At 49.7% G+C, this 15771-nt stretch overlaps 5 protein-coding genes across 5 annotated transcripts; 3 read left to right on the top strand and 2 right to left on the bottom strand.

Moving 5' to 3' along the window:
• Positions 1–101: 101 nt before the first annotated feature.
• Positions 102–2336, top strand: PGRI_037540 (protein phosphatase 2A structural subunit TPD3; the record flags this gene model as incomplete). Its single annotated transcript, XM_040791467.1, has 9 exons — positions 102–164; positions 215–320; positions 374–525; positions 572–1063; positions 1114–1228; positions 1277–1421; positions 1470–1570; positions 1620–1957; positions 2001–2336. The coding sequence occupies 9 exons, from the start codon at positions 102–104 to the stop codon at positions 2334–2336; spliced, it is 1848 nt and encodes a 615-aa protein (XP_040645544.1).
• Positions 2337–2833: 497 nt separating this feature from the next.
• PGRI_037530 (putative capsule-associated protein CAP1) lies at positions 2834–6389 on the top strand (the record flags this gene model as incomplete). The annotated part of the gene is made up of 4 exons (XM_040791466.1): positions 2834–3086; positions 3135–3652; positions 4643–6285; positions 6338–6389. 4 exons carry the CDS (start codon positions 2834–2836, stop codon positions 6387–6389), a joined length of 2466 nt encoding a protein of 821 aa, XP_040645543.1.
• A 373-nt stretch (positions 6390–6762) lies between these two features.
• On the top strand, positions 6763–11190 carry PGRI_037520 (Glycosyl transferase, family 8; the record flags this gene model as incomplete). Its single annotated transcript, XM_040791465.1, has 8 exons — positions 6763–6910; positions 6957–7435; positions 7482–8273; positions 8798–8825; positions 8874–8980; positions 9026–9610; positions 9656–10341; positions 10389–11190. The coding sequence occupies 8 exons, from the start codon at positions 6763–6765 to the stop codon at positions 11188–11190; spliced, it is 3627 nt and encodes a 1208-aa protein (XP_040645542.1).
• Positions 11191–12045: 855 nt separating this feature from the next.
• Positions 12046–13072, bottom strand: PGRI_037510 (40S ribosomal protein uS3; the record flags this gene model as incomplete). Its single annotated transcript, XM_040791464.1, has 3 exons — positions 12046–12372; positions 12451–12764; positions 12919–13072. 3 exons carry the CDS (start codon positions 13070–13072, stop codon positions 12046–12048), a joined length of 795 nt encoding a protein of 264 aa, XP_040645541.1.
• Positions 13073–13416: 344 nt separating this feature from the next.
• On the bottom strand, positions 13417–15640 carry PGRI_037500 (phosphatidylinositol-3-phosphatase YMR1; the record flags this gene model as incomplete). Its single annotated transcript, XM_040791463.1, has 2 exons — positions 13417–15096; positions 15146–15640. 2 exons carry the CDS (start codon positions 15638–15640, stop codon positions 13417–13419), a joined length of 2175 nt encoding a protein of 724 aa, XP_040645540.1.
• Positions 15641–15771: the final 131 nt, after the last annotated feature.

The raw sequence follows: 15771 nt of genomic DNA, 5'->3' as shown, positions 1-15771 counted from the left end.
CCTACACCTCCTCTGCCGAATCGCTGTCAGGTCCAACACCACCCTCTTCCCTTTCAGGACCGGGACTCGTCGCATTCCCTTAATACATATCCACATCCACAATGGAGGGCCAGAACGAGAACGATGAGCTCTACCCAATCGCCGTGCTCATTGACGAGTTGAAGGTAAATCTCCCTCCGGTCGTGTAGACAATATTGAGCTCACATTTCTTTAGCACGACGATGTCCTTCTCAGACTCAATGCCATTCACCGTCTATCCACGATCGCGCTTGCACTTGGGCCCGACCGAACCCGGGATGAGCTCATCCCATTTCTTGATGGTTGGTGCATGTCTAGCCTTCAATCGCTCACCGGCCCCATCTAACAGCGATAGATTCCGTCGAGGACGAGGACGAAGTTTTGACTGCGCTGAGCGAAGAGCTGGGCAATTTTACAGAATATGTTGGGGGTCCGGAACACGCGCACGTGTTGCTCTCCCCGCTGGAGAATTTGGCGGCTATCGAGGAGCCGTTGGTGCGGGAGAAGGTACCACATCAGCTGGAAGTTTGTGAGGTGCATGCTAACGTTTCAGGCCGTTGAATCTCTCAACAAGGTATGCGAGCAGCTCTCTGAAAGCCAAGTCGAAGAGCATTTCGTCCCGCTAGTCCTCCGCTTGTCAAAGGCAGACTGGTTCACCTCGAAGGTCTCTGCGACTGGTCTTTACTCCTCACCATACAAGAAGGCCACTCTGGCATTGCAACAAAGTCTCCGACAGCATTTTGGAGCTTTGGTACACGATGAAACCCCGATGGTGCGGCGACAGGCGGCCAATAACCTGGCCAAGTTTGTCAAGGAAATGCAAAGTCAGGTCGTCATCGATGAAATAATTCCCCTCTTCCAATACTTGGCGAGCGATGATCAGGACAGCGTCCGTCTTCTTACGGTTGACATTCTTATTGCGATTGCGGAGGAAATTCCCAAAGAACAGCAACCCAGCCACGGCGTCTTGTTGACATCGTTGCGGAATCTGTTTGAGGATAAAAGCTGGAGGGTCCGATACATGGTCGCCGATCGATATGAAAAGGTACATTTCCTGTTGAATTCAAAACTATTGGCCGATACTGATGTATGCAGATCGCCAAAGCCGTCCACGAAGAGGTTGTCACCCGCGACATGGTGCCTGCCTTTGTCAAGCTCCTCAAGGATACAGAGGCCGAGGTTCGCACTGCGATTGCTGGCCAAATCCCTGGTATGGTACCCTAATGGTGCATGGTTGGTACTTGACTGACACATTCAGGCTTCTGCCATTTGATTGATCGCGACACTCTCCTCAATGAGATCATGACCAGCGTTGAGGACCTTGTCTCTGATCCCTCTCAGCACGTCCGGGCTTCCCTCGGTACTCAGATCAGCGGCCTAGCGCCTATCCTAGGCAAGGAAGAGTAAGTATCCTGTGTATTTGCTAGCAACAACCTATACTGACCGTCCAGGACTATCGCCCACCTGCTTCCCATGTTCCTCCAGATGCTTAAGGATGAATTCCCCGACGTCCGATTGCACATCATTTCGAAGCTCGAGCAAGTCAACAAAGGTAAGGGCTCGTTGATTCATATTAATGTAACTCTCCTAACCTTTCATAGTCATTGGTATCCAGCTTCTTTCTCAGTCTCTTCTCCCCGCCATTGTTCAACTGGCTGAAGATAAGCAATGGCGCGTTCGCCTTGCTATCATTGAATACATTCCACTCCTGGCCAGCCAACTTGGAGTCGAGTTCTTTGACGAGCAGCTGAGCGATCTTTGCATGGGCTGGCTCGGAGACACTGTCTTCTCTATCCGAGAGGCTGCCACCGAGAACTTGAAGAAACTGACAGAAGTATTCGGTGTGGAGTGGTCAAAAGCCTCTATCATTCCCAAGGTGATGGCCATGGGTCAACACCCTAACTATCTTTACCGCATGACGACCTGCTTTGCCGTTTCTGTGAGTTTTCCCTCTTGCTACATCGATTAATGCTAATTATCAGACTCTCACTCCCGTTGTCAACCTTGAAATTATTGAGAACTCTCTCCTCCCTATCCTGGAACGCCTGGTGACGGATGAAATTCCCAACATTCGTTTCAACGTCGCCAAGTCCTACGCCGTTCTCATTGCCACACTGCGTCGCCTGCCGGCCGATAAGACCTTGGTTGAGGTGGAGAAGTCTGAAGAGCCCATCACGCCATCACCCAAGAGCCTGGAGTTGATTCAGTCAAGGGTTGTGCCTAGCCTAGAGAAGTTGCAGGAGGATGACGATGTGGATGTCCGATACTTTGCTACGACTGCTGGTGGCAACCAGGATGAGATGCAGACCTCTCCTTGAATTATGTACTTGTCCGGTTAATACCCAACAAGACAATTTGTCAGGTTAGAGAATAGCCAAGCGTCCTTTTATTCCAGGCGTTCTTAATGTAGAGGTTTTACATGACGTTTAGCCACGGTAGGCAGTCAAAAGCAAATGCGCAACTGAAGACATTGCATGTAAACCCACCTAATCCTACTATATAGCAGTACCTGCATACTATGTAGGCAGTAAACAGAAGGCTTCAGGCCAACACTGGAGAGCTAGAGCGTAGCCTGAGGAGTACGTACCCGTCTGGGCACCTGGGCACCCGCGATTCATTTGTCAGCAAAAAGCCACGAGGCCTTTGGGGGCATCCATGGTTGGCTTATTTTCACTTGCAGTATAGAGTATATCAAAACTCTTCGTGATACCAATATAATCATTCTAAACATGTTTTTTTGAACGCTGCATCTAGCCACTTGTCAATTGGATTCTTATTCGACAGAAACCCTCATTCATAATATTCATCAGTCGTCATGTCGTGGCCGTACCATTTCGTTTCACTCTCCGAAAGCGACAAGCTGCATCGCAGGGAGCTGCTTGATCTTCGAGGGAATTGCGCGCAGTGGTCAATTCTTGTCGTCATCGTTGCCGTTCGGGTCTTTCGCTTTGCTACGAGATCAACCACTAAGCGGGATGCCCCGGTTCCTGGAAAGACCCGACAATATATTGTCTGCGGGCTGTGGCTATCATGGCTTTTAGCTCTTTCGATATGGAAGAGTGGTGATGGTATGTCTTCATCTTCCGCTAGCTTTTAGGAACGAGCTAACATATCAGACTATCTCCATCTGACCAAAGCATTGGGCCATGTTGGCCTGTCCCAACTACCACTGCAGGTTCTGATGTCTCCGGCAAACATATCTCAGCCGGCAGCCTCATCTGTACTGTCTGCTTTGACTGGTATCCCCCAGCGAGCATTGACACCGTACCACCGTCTCTTTGGTCGGGTGGTTGTCTCTGTCCTGCTGGCTCATGCCGCGCTGTATACGCTGTTCTTCGTGCAATCCAGCCATCCTGAATTTGGTATATTGCTCTTCAAGCGAGTGCAAGATCTGGATGTTCAATGTGGCCTGGTTGCGATATTCTCGGCTGTGCTGATTGTTCTCTTCGTGCGGCCTGCTTCCCAGAAGGGGCTCTTGACTTGGCTTGTGCAGGGCACCATTCAAGAACGCAGAAAGATGTTTTACTTTGGCCATGTGTCTTTGGTGGTGTTATTGTGTGTTGCGGCTTACTATCATGTTAAGCAGGCACAGAAGTACATACTTCAGACTTTAGCAGCTTCTGTGCTTAATTGGGTATGCTCCCGGTTGCTATGTTAGTGTACGCTGGGAAAATATAAATATACAACCATGTTCGATAGTCCTTTCGGATTTTTACTCCCTTTAGCAACATTTCGATATTGTTATTAAGGGTAGGGATCATATATAAATCTATGTATAGAGTAGCATGGACCTCATTCATTGATATATAGGAAAGGAAATAGCATATTTCAATGCCTTACTTCCTTGCAAGGTTCGATCAAACAGTAATTTATAATATATTTTATTTTGTACTTGATTGGGTACTGTTTTTAGAGAGGACACCGATCTACATACGGAGTACTCCGTACAATGTACCCCTTTTCTTCACCCCTTTGGTGATATAATATTGAAGATCAAGGGGTACGGACTAATTGTATAGTTTACATGAATTGTGTTCTATTTTTATAAATATTCTCGGGTGATCAGATATGTTACTACTTCGAATGTTTAAATATCCTTTTATTAACCAATATTTGAACAAAATTCTTGATGTTCTGTACGATGTACGGAGTAGTCAAAGCACTTTTGGTGACACGTATTGAATAGATTATAGGGTCTAGACTACGGAGTAGGCGACGCCACATAGTGCATTGGCCCCGTCAAGAATGATTGGGGGCCACACAAATAAACAGACCATATTGTAATATTGACATAGCGTTTGTCTTTTGTCCTTTATACTTAACAGTACAAAAGTATTATATGTACATATGAGTATGGAGTACCTTGTAAGAAGTACGAAGCATTGGGTGGAGCCCTAGAGGATTACGTTAGAAAGGCTTGGCGGTTAAGCCCTGGCAAATAGCCCGAGGTCTTGGAACCCTTGAAACTCTACTTCGTGGACTTATGGAGAACTTTCATTAATACTCACGCTCCTTCTTCTTCATGCCTCTCCCCAATGGCAGCATGCGCATTCAACGGTTGATCGTATTACTTGCGATTGGTGTTATTGCGTGCCTTTCTATCCTACTACTACGGTCATCGCAGCCAGAGCAACAGCCCATAGAATTGCCTCCTCCCGAACCGATACAACACCCCCAGCTCCATGCGGGGCAGAACACATATCTCCCCGAGAAAGAACACCCGATCACACGTCTGATTGGAAATGCTCAACAGGATTTCAATCATGCGCACTCGCGGCAATCAAAGACCCTGGCCGAGGCCGTGAAGGAATACCAGCGCCGTTATAATATGCACCCACCGCCACATTTCGATAAATGGTTTGAGTTTGCCCAGTCAAGAAAGGTACAGCTCATTGATGATTTCGACTCCATCTATCACTCCCTCCTCCCCTTCTGGGGTGTGAAACCTAAGACGATTCGCGAACGGGCGCGCGAGACACTTGGATTTGACAATGCGGTTCTGGGTGTTCTGATCCGCGACGGCAAGGTGTCCTTAACGGATGGAGGGGGTGACGACCGCAAGTGGCAGCGAGACGCCACAGCGGGCATGATGGAATCTTTTGTGAAATACCTGCCCGACATGGACCTGGTGTTCAACACTCACGATGAGCCGCGCGTGATCATCCCTAGCGAAGACCTCCAACGATTGGTGCATACAGCCAAGGACTCCATTATCCCAGCAGCGTTCAAGAAAACCCCGACCAATGCGTGGTCCCCACGTGCTTCAGACCTAAACAAAGGCGATCGCATCGACGAGGTTCGCACCACTCGTTTCAACCGTTTCGCACACCAGCCGACTTGGACAAACTCCCGAGTCTCTTGTCCGGCTGATAGCCCAGCGCGCGCACTCGACGAAGATACCCCCGACAACGTTGATCCTTATGCGTATGGCGAACTCGGCTTCATCTACAATACCACCGCAGCCTCTGACATCTGCAACACTCCCTCTCTCCGCTATACATATGGATTCTTTGACCGACCCAACGCCTTTGATGTCGTCCACGACCTGTTCCCCGTCTTCTCGCAAAGCAAAATCTCCAGCTTCCAGGATATTATTTACCCGAGCCCCTGGTACTGGGCCGACAAGGTCCCCTACGATCCTAAAAAAGACTATGCTTGGGAGGCCAAGACCGATCGAATGTACTGGCGCGGATCCACAACTGGTGGGTTTTCGCGCGCAGGTGGCTGGCGCCGACAACATCGGCAGCAATTTGTCGACAATGTCAACGCCTTAGGTACCACTAAAGTTCTCGCTCGCCAGGGGGATGGCTGGGTTTCACAGGAAACTAATCGCGACGTCTATCGTGATTCCTTCGATGTCAAGTTCACACTTATCGGCCAGTGCGACCCGGATGACTGCAATGCGCAGACTGAATACTTTGGAGTATTCAAGCAGACTGGGCAACAAGATGCGTGGGCGCATAAGTTCTTGGTCGACATCGACGGCAACGCTTTTAGCGGGCGATTCCACGCTTTCTTGCATAGCAACAGCTTTGTCTACAAGATCGCTATTTTCCGCGAATGGCACGACGAGTGGCTGAAGCCTTGGGTACATTACGTCCCTCTCAGCTTGAAAGGCAACGAGTACGTTGAGAGCATGCGATACTTCACCTCAGAAGAAGAGGGCAAAAAGGCCGCTCTTCAAATCGCCAACCAGGGCCAGCGCTGGGCACAGCAGACCCTACGAAATGATGATCTGGAGGTTTGGTTCTTCCGGTTACTCCTAGAGTAAGTCCCTCGTCATTCTATAATAGAATCCTGCTAACTTCTCGCTTTTTAGGTATGGCCGCTTGGTAGACGACAACCGTGAACAACTAGGATTCGTTCTTTGATCTGTATATATTCCCTCGACGAGATGATGGCTTTTTTGTTTTTGGAACTCTGTTAATACCCCCTTTCCCTTGGACTGTTTCCTACCAATAATATTTGTGCATGTGGAGGCGGCGTTTGGTATGCAATAGATTGAGAAAAGCTGTAAATTGCCTACAATTTACAGCATAATATGATTGCATTCCTGAATTTTACCTGATCTAAATGTAGTACCTACATGTAGGTATGTAAGGTACCCGTCGGATGCCGAGGTTCATGCCTAGGTGGGTTTTTTATATCGCTGACTCAGGTATGACGGCCCCCGGTGAAGCTCCGTTTGTCTTAGATTTGTAGCTTGACTCTGGGTTTCTCTCTTTTTCAACACATGATTCCAATATGGGCAAATCCTTAACCCGTGTCTTGATCGGCACGATCGTATTTGCGTACGGCTTCTTTACACTTATTCTTTACGGCCTCATTGCCATCGCGAAAGGCACATACTTCAAACGCCCTACTGAAAAGCAGAAACTGGATTTACAGCTTGGTGAGTTATTTACTTGTATAATGAAAGTCCTTTGCTGACTCTCTAGCTCGTGATCGCCTATGGAATTTATCTAAAGTCTTTGATGGTCTGTCTCACAACATTATAACACTGCAGAGTGGATTCAAGTTCCACTTTGTCAGTAACGATATCCCGAATACTCCGGAAACCATCAATTCTGGTAAACCATTGGTCATTTTCATCCACGGATTCCCAGATAGCTGGGCGATCTGGCGACGCATTATCACAAACCCTGGTCTGCAAAAGACTGTTTCACTCGTTGCGATTGACCTTCCCGGGTATGGAGGAACGGATAGCCTGGAAGAATATAATGCAACAAATGTCTTGGAAAAATTGACAGAACTGATTGTCACCCTGCGGATCCAGTATGGCGTGGACTCAGGCAATAAATGCAACAAGAAGAAAACCATAATCGTCGCCCATGACTGGGGCTGTGTCTTGTCCATGCGCCTCGCTGCTGAAGCTCCATCCCTGGCCCACCGGTTCATCCTGTCTAACGGACCATCAGTATGTCAGAACACCGGCCAATCCCCTAGCTCAACTAACGATTCAGATGAAATTGGTTGAATCCAATATCCGCCGTCTGCTCTTTTCGGCAAATAAGATGCTCGGTAACGCCTGGCGTTCACCACTGCATGCCCGCGTCCCGCTGCTGAAAGCACTCAGAACCATCGCCCCTCTCGCCCGCCAGCTTTTTCTTTCCGGCTACATCTTTGGTATGCAGCTACCCTCGCCAATGGTCTACTACCTCCTGACCGGAGGCAACTGGGCGCTGTTGAAAAGTTGTCACCTCACCTCGTACAACAAGGATGAGCATACCAACCTTGACATAGCCGAAAGCATGGCTAGCACCATGGGTCCGTCCGCCGCAGAGTCTGATACTAAAACTCCTAGCGGTAATGCCTATCCCGCCAGCCTCAATGAGCGCGCCCTTGCACATGTTTTGCATATGGCAGGTTACTACCGTGATCGGGCGGCGACGGCACGCTGGGTCAAGTCCATTGAAACTGTTGCTAGCTTGCATGACATTGCATCCGAGAAACGTATGGCGAGCAGTGGATCTGGAGCTGGGCTGTTTGATGAAGGTCCCCCGGGCGCTCTTAAAGCTAGCACGACCATTTTGTGGGGCAAGGATGATATTGCTCTCGATCCGAGGATCTGCATTGATGGGATGGGTGACTACTTGGCGCAGGGGTCCCAGATTGTGCTACTTCCCCGTACTGGACATTGGACTCCCCTCGAACGTGAGAGTGGTGCAGCTTTGGTCAAGACTATTGACTGGTCTGCTCGGGGCGAAAAGGAGGATATTGAGACGGTCATTGTCGAATCCTACCCTGGTGTCCAGGTCACTGTTTCACGATAAACATAGACAATATTCAATGTTTTTTTTTTTTCGAATTGAGCTCGATCTAAATAGGAGAAAGCGTATGGAAAGTGATTGATTCCCTTAGATTCAATGTATATTCAAGGTAGAGATAGCCAAGAGAAGAAGACTGGAAGAAGACACCGACCCGCCCACTCCACTTTCCCCTCGGGAGCTTTGACCTTAATTTGCCTACTTGCATCTCTTTGCTTTCGACTTCTTTTAATCTTACAACTTACCACTCTCTTCCTTACACAACATGTTATGAAGAAAAGTTTTTGCTCCTGTTTTCGTCCCCCCTAAAATCTGCATCTCTAGGTATCACAGGTCGCGGTCCGAACGGTTGCCAATTGACAGGTTAAATATAGCCCTTGTCTTCTTTTGAGCCCTTTTCTTCTCTCAATTTATCCTCATTATTTTTGCTGTGATGGATCCCAATGGAGCAGTCTACTGCACGGTATTTTGCCCCTTTTCAATGCTTATGGCGCGAACTGACGATGAGGCAGCTTCTGTTGAGTGACAATTATCTTCCTGGTAAGTACTTATTCACGTGGAACGTGAAATTATTCTAAAGTTCTATAGGTGCTATGGTTCTTGCCCATTCACTACGCGATAATGGCACAAAAGTGAGGTTGGTGGCGTTATTTACGCCAGATAGACTACAATCGAGCACCATCGACGAGCTAAGGGTACGTGCAGCAGTCCCCAAACTATACTTTTGGCTTACAAATTAGACTGTCTACGACGAACTGATCCCAGTGAGCTCAATGGTAAACGACACACCAGCGAACCTCTGGCTCATGGACCGCCCAGACCTAATTGCCACATTCACCAAAATTGAGCTCTGGCGCCTGACGCAATACCAGCGGGTCGTATACATTGATTGTGATGTCGTAGCTCTCCGAGCACCCGACGAGCTGTTATCACTGGAAGCGGACTTTGCTGCCGCGCCAGATGTTGGTTGGCCGGATTGCTTTAATAGTGGAATGATGGTTCTCCGACCTAATCTACAGGACTATTATGCGCTAAAGGCACTCGCCCAGCGAGGTATCAGCTTCGATGGTGCCGACCAGGGTCTGCTGAACATGCATTTCAGGGACTGGCATAGGCTAAGCTTCACGTATAATTGCACGCCAAGTGCCAATTACCAGTACATTCCTGCCTACAAGCACTTCCAGAGTACCATCAGTCTTATTCATTTCATTGGTGCTCAGAAGCCATGGAATATGCCGCGGCAGATTCTCCCGCTGGATTCCCCGTACAATCAGCTTCTAGGCCGGTGGTGGGCTGTCTATGACAGACATTATCGCCCGCTATTGGTAAGTGATATGCAAAATTCTAAAGACGTGGACTGACTTTTCTAGGTTCCGAGCGCGCTAGTTGAGATTGAAAAAACGGTGTTGAATCAAGGCGAACAGGCCCATGTCCCTAGTTATAACACAACTCCTCGTTATGAGAGCACTCCTCGCCATGACAGCACCCCTCCTTATGAGAACACTCCTCGTAATGAGAGCACTCATTGCGATAGCACTCCTCACTATGACAGCACTCCTCATTATGAAACACAGCCTACATCCGAACGGCAGCCCTACCATGTTGAAGAACCTGCGAGCTTCCACAAGGAATCACACCAAGCACCGCCAGTCGAGCACGGCCATTCAGAACCGCACCACGAACACTCTGCTCCCGCTAATGTACCCCATGCTGCCGTGCCTGTATTGAGCATGGTACCACAGTATGTTCGCGGAGAGGAACATGTCTCAACCTTTATCCCGTCGTTGCCTTCCGCGCCAATCACTTTTGCGCCTCAAGCGAACCATGAACCACCTGAAACACATATACAAACGCAGGCACATACACAGATGCAGATACAGACGCAGACACAGTTGCCGACACAAAAACAGCCACAGGTACACTATCCCGATGGCCATATTCACCAGCCACAACCGCTGGCGCCGATTCCTCCGATTATTGAGTACCAATCGCCCCCATCTCCGGTCCCAGATGTTGCAACCTTTGAAGCGCCAAGGTCCGAGTGGGATCCCTCGCGGTAAGAGCATATCCCTCAATAGTGTCTACAGTACTAATATCCAATAGTGAGCCGCCACCAGTCAACACGAAACCCGAAGGTTTCAGTTTACAGCAGAAAACCTACGATATGTCCGAAGACACGCATCTATTCCAACCCCCATCATCCTATCCGGAGGCACCAAAAAACATGTGGTATGAGCTTCCAGCCAAACCGGAGCCCAAGCAAACCACAGTCTTCCCCTGGGAGAGTCATGCTCCGAAACCCACCCGCGTCTTCCCCAAAGAGCCACCGTTGGAACAAGTGGAAACTCCCTTTATACCCGAGGAACCAGAGCAACATCCAATCCCAAGCGAGCCAGCCCCTCCCGAACCCTCACCTTCCTACACTCGGGTACCGTTCGAACCCAGTGCCGACTCATGGCAAACATACACTCGTTCCAACGCCTGGGATGAGGATCCCGATATCCAGCGCTACATTGAGACAATCCAAGCACGGCGCACAAAATCACAAGTAACCAGTCCGGGAGCCAACTCCGACAGTCCCTATAAATCACCCCCTGCCCCAGGCTCCCGCCCCAGCATCAAGATTACCGACTTCCCAACAGAAGTCGAGCGCCCCAGTCTGCCTGTAACGCCGGCTCCGGTCCACCGTGTTAGCTACGGGGATGAGGCCTCCGGTACGGCCGCCCTCCCTGTTGCCGAGGGCGTGCCTAGCCAGGAGGAATGGGTGGGTGTCACGGTTGATGTGTTCTCTTCTCTCCTCAGCGCAACATACTTATTGTGGCGGTTTACAGAATCCCCTGGCTCAGCTCGAGGAGCTGCATCGTCGGCACTCGGAGGTCTTGGAGCATCCCGAGCTGCTGTTTAGTCGGCTTGCCGCCGCCTCATATAGTGAGCGTTGACAGTACTCATTCCTTTTCTTTACTTTTTCTGAATTTTGGATAATCTGATTCGATTTGTTTTATAATTGAGCCCGATTAGGACATGTACTTCATCTTATTTGGTTGTTTTGCATGTGCATATGCATATGTACTGGACATTTATTGGGTGATATTTTGTTATGGAATGATAATAGTGACAACGGAGCGCCGAACTCTTCCTACTCTTCTAGTTCAAGGCATCTCCATGACCCCGGGGATGTACAATTCTCTCGTAGGGCTACATATATGTATGTAGTAATATGTACCGGTATCTATAGGAGTTACAATCCTCACGCTTCTACGACGTTGATGAAAGGCAAAAGATATTGCTGAACTGCCATCACTTAGAAGGTACGCAGTCTCAGAGCTTTAAATTGGCTAGTTCTACTATAGCTTGTCCATGGCTTGACATGTATCGAAATTCCCCAGTCATATTTGAACCAAACAACGTCATAACGTCAAAGACCTGAGCGCGGACAAGAGATTGATGTCCTGATACTACACAAAGTAGATACAGGCACTTGGTAATCGAGGGCGCACGGGAACAGAGAACAGATATCGAGGGTTTGATTCTAGCATATGATATCTGATAGTCAATGGCAAGAAAGGCCTTTTCTTGCCAATATGTACCAGACCTCGAACACCTTCCAACTGACCTCCAGGGTATTGGCCAATACATTATAGAATAGCGAATAAAAGGCTTTGAAGGTCATGTAATTTTGATTGCGTGAGGTAGAGTATCAGGTTAGGTTAGGACAGATGGAAGAAAAAGGAAGAGCCGGGCCTAATGTAGGTAAAAACATTTACTCCTGGGCGAAAGTCTCCGCACCACCCTCAGCCTCAGCGGCCTGCTGCTCGGCAAGACGCTGCTGCTCAGCAGCCTGCTGAGCGGCAATAGCCTTGGCACCGTAATCCTGGCTCATGGGCTGGAGAACGGGCTGCTCCTCCTTGGGCTCAATGATGGTGACAGAGTCGGGGAGAGTCTTCTGGGGGCCGGCCTTGCCCTCGGGGTCGGAACCGCGCATGATCTTAACCTTGATACCGAGGACACCCTGGCGGAGGAGAACGTGACGAGTGGCGGAGTCGATGAACTCCTTGGCGGGCTGACCGGAGTGGATCATGAAACCGTCCTGTTACTTGCGTTAGCCGTATTCTTTCTCGAAAAGTGGTTTGCGATCGATTCGTTGATTTCGCTGGTATAGACGTACAGTGAACTTCATGGACTTGGCACGGGCGGCACGGAGCTTTCCGGACACGACAACCTCGCAACCCTTGGCACCGGACTCCATAATGAAACGGAGGACACCGTAGCAGGCACGACGAACGGCAAGACCGTTCAGGAGCTTGTAGCGGAGGGACTCGCACTGAGCGACAGCGGAGAGACCACGGTTCTGGACCTTGGCGGCGTAGAGGGAGACGGAGTTCTCGGGGAACTTGAAGCGCTTCTGGATGAGGGAGGTGAGCTCGCGGATGCGGCGACCCTGCTCACCGAGAACCTCCTGGGTGTGGGTGGCACGGACAACTGGAAAGCCCGTTAGCATCAAATCCCTCGAATTTCCCGCAAATTCCCAAATCGCGATCGTAAATCGTTGCTCTTCCTCCTCTTTTTTCCAGCAATTTCACCGGCAATTTTCAATCGATCACGCAGGAGAGATTGGTTTTCGGGTTTGACGTACTGATGTCGGTGACAGTGGGAGTCACACGGACTTCCACACCGGAGTAGCCCTCCTCGGCCAGCTCGCGCTGGAAGAACTCGTTCAGCTCGGCATAGAAGACACCGTCGGCGACGAACTTTCTGCGCTTGGAGATAGCACCCTGAACAGCGGCCATTTTGTGTGGTGGAATCGGGGGTTGTCGACGGAGGGGATCGTGGTCGAGAGACTTCAATTCTGAGAGTGCATTATTTAGTGGGGATTTTTCGGGACTAGGGCTGCTTGCCCGTTTGGGACAGGGCTCAACCCTCGCTTGCCGGCGCCTTTCCACTTTTGGTCCTAGTGCTGCCACCTTATCCGTTAGGCATTAATAAGGCACTAAGGCAGCAATATGCCAAGACTACATCTATCAAACTACTCCAACATCATTGGACGAATCACTTTATTAGTGGTCTGAACGCTGCATAACATAAAAGTTGTAAATGCTTGAAAATCATAGATGATCCCTTTGATCACCTGGATTCATTGCATCTCTACTTCTAACTCGTTCGGTTTGTCAGTGCGTTCCGCTGGGAATGCAAGCTTAGATACGCCCGATGTCACAGCAGCTGCCATCCCCGATACATCAGTCGTTTTACCAGCACTGTCCCTTGCGGTCTCAATACCAGTCAAAACCGTGCTTTCCGGCATGTCACTAGGGGCTGCTGACGAACGGGGGCCGTTCATTTCCGCATCTGTTCGACCGAATACTTCATTCCACCACCGTGTTTCATTGACCCGGGGGAAGATAAGTCGTTCCTTGCCACGCTGGTGGTCATCAATGACAGGGTCATACTTAGGATTCGTGAATTGTTCCCGGCGGGCAAGGAAGTAATCCCAAACGCTACGGGTTCGTTCACTGGCCTTCCAGTCCACACGCTCTTTCTCGTTGTTGAACAAGAATGTGCCAAATTGGCAGGAGTACAGATGATAGAGAAGTCGTCGCAGGAAACGCTCATTAAACTCAAATCGTGTCGGATATTGATGAAGCAGCTGGTATGTTGCGTCCAAGAATTGATGGAACACAGGGCTGGTCTCTTTTGGTTTGGTTATCTCCTTCTCGGACACCCCCGAGCGTGGTGCAGTAGGCTTTTTGAGAGTGTCAGAGTCATAGTTTTGAAGCTCTCCCTCTGAGTCCGGCAAAGAGTCACGGCTAGTGTTGTCCCGACCAAAGAATCCTTTGGCACTAAGGAATGCATTTTCAATAGCCTTGCCTGCACCGCCACCGTCACCAAAGGCACGGTTGGGATCTCCGCCAATGCGCTCATTTTCGATCTGGAACCATTTCTCGCTGTTCAGATGACCAGACCTGTGTCGGAACATGTGTCCAAATGAAAGCCAGTCTTTCTCTACTAGTACCATGAAGCCCTCCAGCGTCCGAAAGTAGGGATCCAAACAAATCTGACTCAATGCACTAAGCTGACTCGTGCGGTCCCAGCCATCAGAGCAGTGAATCAAAACATGAGAATGAGTAAGACCAACTTGACGAGTGATCAGTCGGGCTCCATCCAAGATCCCGCCTATGTGCTTCAACCACCCGCTGCGAGCCAGTTGATCACGATTTGGCCCCAATGGAGTGACATCTGACTCTTTCAAAGCATCGATCACCTTGTTCAGGGAGTCTCGCATGACGTGGATGTTGTCAATGCCAAGATATGCTTTGGTAGCGAATTTGTAGTTGTCCATATTCTCTGATCCAAGTCCAACAGCCTGCATAGCAAATGCATTCACAGTAGGGCGTGCGTCCACGATAAGATTCGACTGCTGGGCACCATATACCGAGAGATGATCTTCAGGATCGCCACTTGCAGCGGCTAGTAATTCGTCCTCGAGTTCCTCGGCGTTCAATTCCGGGACTATCACCTGGCTCGTCTCTGGGGTGCTGGAATCTGTCTCTTTCTCTGTCGCCGCGTAACCCGCTAACGGCCGCTCAGAGCGAGAAGTTAAGAAGATAGCTGACAGAAGCTTCTCATCTTGGATGCTTCGGTTCTGGCGGACACCGACCAGCGGCTGTGAGCTTCTGCTGATGGTGCAATTATTGACAGGATGAAAGTATGTAAGAGCAGGGATCCTTGCTCGAGATCGATAACGCCCTGCGTAATTAAGTGTATTGTCGGAGATGGAACAAGGTACGGGGATGAGGGCGGGATAGGTAGGAGAGAACTAAGATGGGTTAGGTAGAGCACATTTTGACTAGTTGATACGAGTATACCTCGTAGTTCACGTTGATCTCCGAGAGACGCCATGATTTTCCTTCGTCCAAACAGCCCTGGCGTCTCCATTCCTTGCGTGGGTCATACAGCTCCCACCCATTAAACTCCTTCTCCGGCGGGGGAGGTTGATAGCTGAAGGCGTAGAGCCTATCGATACGACTGGACTTGCACGTCCACTGTTTAATACTTTCAAACACCTCTCGTGCTTTGTGCTCATTTGCAAAGTAGAAACAGACGAATGTGAAGTCTCGACATCGGAGGCGGATGGAAGAGAGCTGGCGGGAGGCGGCGGGAGCTGGCCGCAGGGTGCAGAAAGCGATGATGGGGTATGTGATCCACAGCTCTCTGGGCCTTGTTATCACACCCTTTATCTGATCTTCTGGGGAGATTGGTGGGGTGTGCGAAAATATGAGGTGGTGAGGGGTTAGATGGAGAGTGCCATCGACCTGCTCTCCGCGGCGAGCCAAGGTCACATTGTCCACCTGAAGCAACATGGTTAGTGAGTGAGATGTTTGTGGCAATAAATGTTCGAACCTTAGCAATCCGTGTTTTCTCCATGCCGTGCAAATCACTGGCGCGTGGTCTTCATGCTGAATATGTTGGGTGAGAGGGAGTGGGAACAGTA

This window comes from Penicillium griseofulvum, assembly GCF_001561935.1.
Source record: "Penicillium griseofulvum strain PG3 chromosome Unknown contig_86, whole genome shotgun sequence".
In the NCBI taxonomy this organism is placed as follows: domain Eukaryota; kingdom Fungi; phylum Ascomycota; class Eurotiomycetes; order Eurotiales; family Aspergillaceae; genus Penicillium; species Penicillium griseofulvum.
The sequence above is the reverse complement of the archived record's forward strand: the minus strand, read 5'-3'. Positions and strand labels throughout refer to the sequence as shown.